Source organism: Apis cerana, linkage group LG15 (assembly GCF_029169275.1).
Source record: "Apis cerana isolate GH-2021 linkage group LG15, AcerK_1.0, whole genome shotgun sequence".
Classification (NCBI taxonomy): Eukaryota; Metazoa; Arthropoda; class Insecta; order Hymenoptera; family Apidae; genus Apis; species Apis cerana.
In genome coordinates, this window is record NC_083866.1 from 2,545,414 (window position 1) to 2,556,554 (window position 11,141).

The window sequence follows — 11,141 nt, forward strand, 5'->3', positions numbered from 1 at the left end:
AAATTAAAAGTCAAATTTAATATAGGGTTATTAAGAAGAATTATATTAATGATAAAATATATGAATAATATGCGAGTAAATATTATTAAGTGTGTAAAATATTTTTAATTGTGATTTATTACTTATTACACTGTTGAAATGTTCATTACTCGTTAATCTTTGTTTCCTTTCTTCTTCGTGGCACGATAAGATAACTAAAAGTAGTAGTAAATTCAGAGATGCAACATCGTTGCATGAAATTCTTATAAAATATATGGAACCATCTTAAATCTTATTCCAATAATTGTAAAATTATTATTTTGTATTTACGTAAAATTCAAATTCAAATTCAAATTCGGTTATGCAAATTTAAATTAATATCCAAATTAAAAAATTAAAATTAAACTAATTAAAATTTTAATACAAATTTTATTTAAATATCACTTAAAAATAATTTATTTAAAAAAATCGACGAGCTTTATCATTGTTATTCTTAAAAATATGTTAATTTTGTTATTTTTTTATTAATTATATATAATAATTGTGTCAAATGAACAATGTAGTTGCATAACAAAGATAAAAGAGAGAAAAGTGATATTCATTTTAGTACCAGACTTAAGACAAAACAATGAAAGTACTTAAGATAACCGTCGTTTATTATAATTTGACCCTAATAATTTTTTTGGTAATAACTAAACAATATCATTAATTATATTTAATTAATTATGTAATGATGAATAATTATTGAATAATTAATATAATATATCGTAATAAACGAAACATAATATTGGCAAAGAATTTTAATTTTAATTATTAATTATAATATTATTATATCCACGAGTATTATAAGATCGTAAATTATATTCAAATATTTTTTTCATCATATTCATAAATTTCCAAAATTTTTAATTTAACAAATAATTTACAAAATTATATATAAACACTATATATCTTTCAAGAATCTTTAATTATGAATATATATTTTAATAAAAATCATATTATCAATGATTAATAAAAAATTTATAAATAAATTTTCTTTCCAATTTATATTTCCAAAAATGTATTTGATATTTTTAATATTGATAAAAAAAATCATATTTAAATAAAGAAAAATAGAAAAAAAGAAAATATTTAAATTTAAAAAATCATATTTAAATTTCTCAAAGAATTTTTTAATAATAAAAAAAATTTTATTTTTGTTTGCGCAGTCGTCACAGAATAATTCGCCTAATGCCGGATTAGGCGAGAAACGAGAACATTTGTATAAAATTCTGGTAATCGGCGAGTTGGGCGCCGGAAAGACATCCATCATCAAGAGATACGTCCATCAATTCTTTTCTCAACATTATCGCGCGACGATTGGCGTCGACTTCGCATTGAAAGTATTGAACTGGGACCCGCACACTATCATAAGGTTACAGCTATGGGATATTGCAGGTTTGTCATAATTTCTTAATTTTTATCCCACAGATATTAAATAATCCACATTTGTGACCAAAACTTTGCAACCACTAACATATTTCGTAGAATTCGAGAATTTAAATAAAAAGAAAATCTCAAATACAAATGCAGACAATTTTTTGTAAAATATAAAATCTCTTAATTTAAATGAAATTATTATTATTGATATTCGTAGCAAAATTATCGGAAACTATTTTTGTAGCTTTAACTAAGAATCTATTTTTATCTTTTGATCAATTATATATATTAATATTTATTATATTTATCGTTTAATTTGTTACATTATAAGAATAATATATTTATTATTTAGTTTTAAATCAAATCGATAGATAAAAATGAATAATTTTTAAAAGATATACTTTTGATCTAAAACTAATTCTTAATATCCTTACTTAAATTTTTATTATAATTATTATATTTTTATTATTTCTACAGAAATATTTTCTTTTGTAGTTATAAAATTAAGTTATAAAATTAGAATAAAATAAAAAGCTCAATTTTTTCAATTTATCAAGATTACATTTCTATTAATTATACTGGGATATCAATCAAATCAATTATTTTTATTAATGTTCAGGTCAAGAAAGATTCGGAAACATGACGAGAGTATATTACAAAGAAGCAGTTGGCGCGTTCATAGTGTTCGATGTAACGAGAAGCGCGACTTTGGATGCGGTGGTGAAATGGAAACAAGATTTAGACTCGAAAGTTCAACTTCCTGACGGTTCACCGATCCCCTGCGTCCTTTTAGCGAACAAATGTGATCAGCAGAAAGAGGGCCTGGTGAATTCGCCCGCGAAAATGGACGAATATTGTAAAGAGAAGAACTTTGCCGGATGGTTTGAAACTTCGGCCAAGGAGAACATTAACATCGAAGAGGCTGCACGATTTCTCGTCAACAAAGTGAGTAATAATTGTAAACATAAAAAAGGAATATCTTTATACAATTTTTTGACTTATAAATTAATTAATACTTTACATTATGTGATAAGTCTATTTTACTTTAGGATTCTTGAAAAATCATTTTATAATGTTTCTTCTTAAAATGTAACTTTATTTTTCAATCTTAAGATTGAATAAATCACAAATAATTCTTTATAAAAGAATTTATAATATTAGACAGCCTATTCTATCATCATCGCCATGAATGAAACATGATAAATCATAACACAACGAATAAACAAAGTTCAAATCTAAAACATAAAGTACTACAGTAATCAATATTTTTTAGAATTGTTTTCATTATTTCGACTGCGAAATTCAATTAATAAAGATAGCAACTCCAAGATCTACGCGCAAGTTATTTGTGGAATATTGCCCTCGCGATTAACAATTCTCATGTATTATTCGCGCTGTTATTCGTGGATTTATCAATGACGTGTTCTCGCGTCAAAGTGATCGTCTTACGATGCATAGTTAATTTGTTGTTATCCGATGGAAACTAATTCAGTGCAATGACACCATCTGCGTGTCGATAAGTTTATTTTGTATTCTCTTGATATATGACAGAAAATAGTTGCATATTAAGTTAATTTTATTAGAAGATCTGGTAAATTTATTTTCATAAAATTAGTATATGATTCATTATTAATATCATTATTGCGTAAATGTTACTGCAAAAGTAATCATCGTTGGAAAATGAAAATATTTTTCTTATGCACTGACATATTGATTTTCTTCGAAACGATTTTTAAAATGATTTCTTATTAATTAATTTTGAAAATGTTAGTTAATAGTAGAAGAAAGATTGATAGCGTGGAAATTTCAATTTGTTTTTGTTATATTTTCGTGAAAGTAAATATTTACATAATTTATAAAAAATAGAAATATATAATCATTTTTGTACGTAACGCAACATAAAATAATAATAATAAAAAAATAGAAATTTGAATTCTCTAAATATAATATATATAATGAAAAAAAAACAAATTTATTTAATTAATATGAATTATATCCATAATGTTGGATATTAATATATTTATAGGAGAATCGATTTTAAAAATATACAAACTGAAAAATTGGTACACAAGAATGTTAATTGAGCCTTACTTAAATTAAAATGTACATTAAAAGCAAGATTATAGTATGAAAGATATAACTTAACACAAACCTACATTGCTTATAATTTAATAAATAATTGACAATTTTTGTATATCTTATAACTGAAATTCTGAAATTTGTTATGAAAAATGTTAAATTATGCTAAAATAAATAAAAAATAAAATTTGTTAATAAAAGTAACAATTCTTTGAGAGATATAGGTTAGGAATCACTTTAATTAATTTCAACCTATTGACAAACCCATTTATTTCTGTTTTCAGATCCTCCAAAACGATCAACTGATGAAAGGAAACGGTTCACAGGACCAGACAGACGGTGAACGTTTCGCATTAAATCAATCGCCGAATAGTTCAAAAAAATCTTGTTCCTGCTGACGAATCGGTAACTTACCGATAGCAGGATCATCGGATCCGTTATCGTTGTTCTGCCATCACCGTATAGCCATCGGTGCCATGACACGAAAATACCATTTCGATTGCTCCATGTCAACCGTTCTCGTTGTCGTTGGATTTCATTTCGATCATATAATCAACGTCCCATTCGTGAAACATACCTTAATGGCGAGTATTTCATCGACCATGGTCATTTTTCATGGGATGTCGATGATTCTTCGTCGTTGGATGAAAACTAACGATAAATCGTGTGTAGTTCTTCCACTTGACCTTTGTACATATATACAAGCATTTGTTGCGGGATAAATAACATTGGTGGAAGTGGAGCTTGGAATGCTGAGGAATAGTATATTTAGCAGTTTGAATTATTAATTTTGAATTTTGTTATATTTGAGTTATTGTTGAGTTTGTAATTATTAATTTTAAATTTTATTTGAATAAGAATGATTGTACAGAGTGTTACAGTAATTTTGATTCAATCTGGAAAGGTGTGATTCTATATATCCAAAATTTGTGGAAAATGTAGAATATAATTTTTTATTAAAGATCTCTTTTGAAAGAAAATGTATTTTGAAAACTTATGTACATGTGAATTTAGTTAAATCCGAATTGGTTATTGATATTCTACTACATAAAAATAATTATTAATGTAAGAACATTTTTTTCATTTCAAATATTTTCACGAAAATCGAATTGAAAATTTAATAAATAATTATGAAATTAAAGAGAAAAATATTTTACAAATATTTATATATAAATTATATTATATATAAAATAGAAAAAACTTCAAGTGAAAAAATTTTATTATTTATTTATAATATATTTTTATATATAGAATCACTTTTTTTTGGTTATATCATGCGTTTTGTTACATTCTGAACTTATTTATTTTTATCATATATTAAAAATGTACATATAATTATTTTTCTTACTCATTATATGATTCATTATATGATTAGTTAAATGATTAATTCTGTTAATAGTAATTTAATAGTGTTGTTTTTATTATGAATATTTCAAATTATTTAAATAGAATATAATTATTTTTATTCAGTTTAATTATAGATTAAGTGTAATACATATCTAGAAAATTTTATTTGAAAAATTGAAAAAAGTAAATTGAAAATTTTTAATGGATTTCTCTTGTGCTCTAAATTAAATATTTGGATTATAAAATTAAATTTTAGATTTCAAAAAGAATCATTTTTATTTTCCATTTCTTAATTTTAAACTATTTTAACATTTTTTTTTATATATTTTATTTAAAATTCTTTTTATATCTTCTATATTCATTTATGTTTTTAATTTGTTATATTAATATTATTTTTAATAATCATTTTTTTCTTCTATATTTTAAAAATAAAATAATTTTAATTCTTGAACAAATTGATCTCAGCATTCTTAGCTTACAATTTTATATTTAGACTTCCACCTGAAAATAAATGAAAGTGATAAGAAGATTGTAAAGCAACGAATGACGATGAAAGCTCGAAAGCTGAAAACTTTTATTGGCAATTTTATTGTTAAATATTGATCGAAATCAAATACTGCTTACTAAGACTCTTACCTTTGTTAATACGAGATTGCTGCGATGAATAATCGATATAGTATATCTATCACTAATAAAAGAACGCTATTCAATGGAAAATGGAATTGAGAAATTATATTATAAAATTAATATAATATATAATATAATAATATAAAAAAATATAAATTAAGAAACTCGCTCAGTGAAAATGTACAAAAGAATTTTTTCTGAACGTGATATAAATTCAGAAAATGAGAGAAAATTTTATTATATTTTCCACATACAATTATATAATACATTTCTATATTTGAAAAATGCGTTTTTATTAGAGATGGATCTAAATCTAATTTTTATGTTTATTTTATTTTCGAATATATTTACAGAATGCAATTATTTTATTTTTTCTTTTTCTCGGATAAAAATCGAAAAATTAAAAGTTTAACGATTGTAATTTTTAAAATTCTTAATAAATCAATAATTAAAATTTTTAATAAACTAATAATAATATTTTTAATTTGTAAAAAATTAAATAAAAATATTAAACAAAACTCGAAATTTCTTGAATTTCGAAGATTTGAAATTTCAAGAATTCCCATTCCTAATCTTAACAATTTTAGAAGTCAATACGATTCCATAGTCCAATCGAATAGTAATTTTTAAAAAAACCTGTGAATACATTCCTGCTCGAATATCGCGATTCTTTGATATTAGAACATTACGAGAAATTGAATTCTATGTTTCGTTATTGTTGTACAGTATTGAACGTGAAAATTTCATCTGAAAGAAAAATAGAAAAGGCTATTATGAAAGTAAGCTATCATTAGCTTAGAAAAAAAAAAAAGAACTAGAAAAACATTGAAAGAATTTGAGGGGTGGAAAAAGAACTATTGAAATACGAAATTATAAAAATTAAAAAAAATCAAGAAATAATGATATTTTTATAATATATTTAATTCACAGATTTTTTTATTAAATTTTTTAATTGAATTTATGAGAAATTAAATTTATATTGAATGAAAGAAAAAATATTAACGTTTGAAAATAAAATTAAGATAAATTTTATTGAAATCTAGTCTTAATTTCTACCCCTTAATCGACAAAGATTATGCTAATATAACAAATAAACTAATTCCAGCCATTTTTATATCGATTTTAATTCTTAAGTTACATTACTGTTTTTTAATAAGAAAAATGAAAAAGCGAAAATGAATTCTTATTTCACGTAATTAATAATAATTAATATTAATTAATAATGATTCTTTCATAGCGATTCTTCTTCATGAATCAATGAATTATTCTTATTGATTTCGTAAATAAAATTATGAAATCAATAGTTAAAAAAATATTCTTTTTTTTTGTTTTTTAAACTTTATGGATATGATTGTCATTTATTTTAACACTAGAAATACTAAATTTTTGTTAAGTAAGAATATAAATAGCAGAAAAGTTTTAATTTTATCAAAATTTCTTTTTTAAATTTTAGATAATTGAAGAATTTTCATTACAAAAAACATTATAAAATCATTAATTTTAATTTTCAAGAATAAAATCCAAAATGATAACACAATTATTAAAAATTTATTATCTTAAAATTTGTATTTTTTAAACTTTATCTTTTCTTTTGTTTTGAAAAATAAAATATTTTAAAAATAAATATATGACAATCAATCCAAATTAAATTTTTTTACAATAAGATAGAAAATATATAATTTAAATTTGTATATTTAAATTTTACATAAATGAAGAGTAAACAATTTTTAATTTTTTCTTAAATAAAAAACGATAAACTTCTCAATTTTACTTTATAATAATTATTTATAATAATTAAATATATCTTTTATCTATATTAATTGTAAATATTATTGATTTTGAAAAATAATTTAAAATAACAAAAAACATTTTAATATCGTTAGTAAATCAAAATGGATTGACTAGTATTTCTAGTGTTAACAAATTGAAAAGATAATTAATAAAATAATTGATTATCATTCGTTATAATAAGTCTAATATACGTAATTTAATTTTAATTTGTCCATGAATAAATTATATTTCACGTTAAAAATTTGATTATTATGCCTGAAAAATCATTCATTTTCTAATGTATCGATATAATAAATACTGTTTTTTATACGAATTATAATTAATATATGTATAAAAATATATGTATTTAACAAGAAAAACAAAAATCATGCATCTCTGCATTGTTTTTTTATCGTTTCTTTTTGTTTTTATTTTTTTTTTTAATTGAAAATACTTTGTTCATACATATTATAGAGATTATATTTATATAAGAAGCATGTTTTATATATATATATATATATATACATTTATAAAGTGATTGAGATTTAACATAATTATTTGTTGTGAAGCATTATTTCGTTTTAGTTCCCTTCATTTTTTTGTTTGTTTTTAATTTTTTTAATTATTTTTAAATTTAATTTGTTTGTGAGAAAATATATTTAATTATTATAATACTGAAAAAATTTCATATTTTTAATAATTTTCTTATCTTATTATTTTTATATTCAATAATATCACAATTTTTTTTAGGATAATTGAGGATTTTGTGACGAAGATAATAGGAAGACAAATATTTTACTATTAAGTTTAATATATTTAAAAAAATATTGATTATCATTAGAGTATTAGAATATTACATTTGCATTATAAAAAATATTTCCTAATATAATAATTTCTTTGCTATAAGTGATTTAGTACATTTTTATATTTTCAAAAATGCTGTATCTTTCAATTTTTCAATTAAAAAATACATGCTTCTTATTAAAAAAAAATTTGATTTTTATATGATATTTACATATCTATTTACAATACAAATATATAAATTATATTAAAATTCTTTTTGAAATTGAAATATTGAGTATTTATTTAAAATATTTTCTTCGCCACGAAGAAGAAAAATGACATAGATAAAGATGATAATATCAGATGAAACATCATTTTATTATTCCACGTATTTAAAAAGAAATTATTATTAATAAATACTAACAATAAATATAGTAATATTATTTTACTTGCTATAGATATTAATTATTAGTCATATGTTTGTAACATATATAAAACAATTAATATATAAATGTAATTGGTAAATGGTTTATGAAAGCACACGTATAAAAATTTAACGATACAATTTGATATTAAAAAATTGTTTGCATAAATTCAAAAACTGAGATCGATCACATTTATGTAAAAAATTACTCAAACTAATGTTAAAAAATTTATAATATATAAATTTATATTTCAAGACCATTAAAATCGATGAAAAATCAATTAGTCAATATGTTAAAAATTCCAAATAAATAATAATTGAGTTCTTTACACGATAAATTAAAAATTAAGAAACAAATCGAAACTTTTTTTCACAACAAATAACAAACAAAATTCAATTCTATCGATTATAATTAAATATTCAAACAGAATCTCATTTTACAATGAATCAAATATTTAATTGATTGTGTTTGAATAATAGTTAAACGGACAAATAAAAACTATTTTTAAAATAAATAAAAATGTTAATTTCGACAGAATTTAAGAGGAAATAGAAGAAGAATTCTTGAAAAAGAATTTTTATGCCATCAAAAGAATTCATTTCGAGAAATTTTAACGAATAAATATTCACTTCGTTCAGGGTTGATTCCCATCAGCTTCGTGCTATGAGCTTGTTCCTTAGACCATTCATTCGCGATTTCATAGTCATCGCGCGTGTAATCGTTGTTACGTAAATGGTACTCACGACTCGACATTCTTTTTCACGTGTTCACTGTACCGACACTTTTTAATGCGGTGCTTCTCAAATCTGATTCTTTAAGTTGACAATTAACCTGAAATTTTTATTTTTATTTTTTATCAAATCTCATTGTTAATTGAAAATAATTTATTTAAATTAAAGATCATTGCAAATAATTTTAATTGGAAAAAAAATATAATTTATATAAAAATTTTAATTTATCAAAATTATGTATTTTTTTAAATTTATATAGAAATAAAGTAATGATAATAATAATAAGTATATAATAGAAATTATAATCTAATAACTTTTTTTATTTTAATTTTCTGTTTTCTTTTTTTTAATAACTAACATGGAAATTTATATTTTCATTATTAATTGAAAATAAAAATAAATTTTACGTAAAAATAAATTACAATCCAATAATTTTTAATAACATTACTTATTTTTTATTTTATAATTCCTATAGAATAATATTAATATTAATTAATTTTGATCTGATAATTAAATTATATCTTGATAAATAAGTGATGAATTTTACATTGACTTCTGGACATATTAATTACGTAATGTGATAGATGTTGATGATATGATAGGCGATTTAATATTAATAATTAAATAACGTAATGTAGAATATAATTAGTTATAAGCAAATATTACGATATTTTAATAAATTATTATAATGATTATTATTATTATTATAAAAAAGGAAAAAAATATAAAAATTGAATTGAAAAAATATTCGATTTACAATTTCTATCGATTTTATTTATATCCGCTTTAAACAAATGTTTTAATTTGGAAAAATATCGATTCGTTAAATATGAGAACCACTGAGATGATTCTTTCTTGATTATACGCATATGTTTGACATTTAATGGAATTACGTAGGGTACGATAAAATTGTTTTTCATTCTGTTCATGACGACTCGAGAATTCAGTGATTTTTCGCAATTGAATTTCATTCTTTCAAATAAAACTAAACCTACTTACTTTGAAGTTAAAGTACATTAACAACAGCACAGCAATTTATATTTAATTTATCATAGAATATATCAAAGAAAAGAAATTTTTAATGAATTTATGAATATTTTATAAGTACATATATATGTAGCTTCTCAATTCCTTAAGAAGCCAGTCATATTTTGTTCTTCTTTCATTTTGTTTTTTATTAGGCTAATTAAAATCTTTATGAGAAGATTATCTTACAAGTAGTATTTATGAACTATTCAGAGAAATTATTTAAATTTATCAATTGTATTTGGAATTATTGCATAAGGAATTTTTAATTTGAATGTTAAAATGTAGAATTATTTTATTTTTCAGAAAATTAGATTTTCAGATATTAAGTGATAAGTTTTAGGAAATACTTTATTGTTCACATATTAAACGATTAGTTTTATTAAAGTTAATTCTTTAAAATCTTTACAAAAGTATCTTAGTAATTTTTAAAATTCAAGTAATTAATCTTAGAAATCAATTCATTCTTCACAAATAAAATGATTTATCTCAAAAATAACATTTCAAAAATTAAGTAAAATCAGTAAAAATCTCTTTTTTTAGAAAAAAACAATCAATTTTTTAGATTATAAATTAGCTTTAGAAATCAATTAACTTTACAAAAAACAAATACTTAAATTGATTAAATTATAATAGTTAATCTTTCATAAATTAAATATGTAACTATTTATCTAAGTATTTGTATCAGTTTAAAATAATAGTTTCTAATTTGATATATTTGATTTAATTTTGATATTTTTGTTTCTGAAATTAAATCATTGCATTAAAATATTACATAATATTACATACAAAATATTATATAAAAATGAAAAAAAATTTATGAAAAATTATTATAATTATTACAGCAAAAGAGTAAAGAGAGAAATAACGATACAATTGTCTTCAACTTCTTACCTAATCTTTTAATTAGTTTGTTCTCTACCATGTCTATATAAAGATACTCTTATTCTGGTTG

The 11,141-nt window shown here is 21.1% G+C and overlaps 1 protein-coding gene across 8 annotated transcripts in view; it reads left to right on the forward strand.

Moving 5' to 3' along the window:
- The window catches only part of LOC108000772 (ras-related protein Rab-32), a 49,525-nt gene extending 43,036 nt beyond the window's left edge, over positions 1–6,489 (forward strand). For all 8 annotated transcript variants that reach the window (XM_017061375.3, XM_028668134.2, XM_028668136.2 and 5 more), the window contains 3 exons: positions 1,188–1,416; positions 2,018–2,343; positions 3,762–6,489. In XM_017061375.3, the coding sequence (XP_016916864.1) occupies positions 1,188–1,416; positions 2,018–2,343; positions 3,762–3,875 (669 nt within the window). In that variant the 3' untranslated portion in view covers positions 3,876–6,489. The remainder of the gene's footprint in view (positions 1–1,187; positions 1,417–2,017; positions 2,344–3,761) is intronic.
- The last annotated feature ends 4,652 nt before the right edge of the window (positions 6,490–11,141 follow it).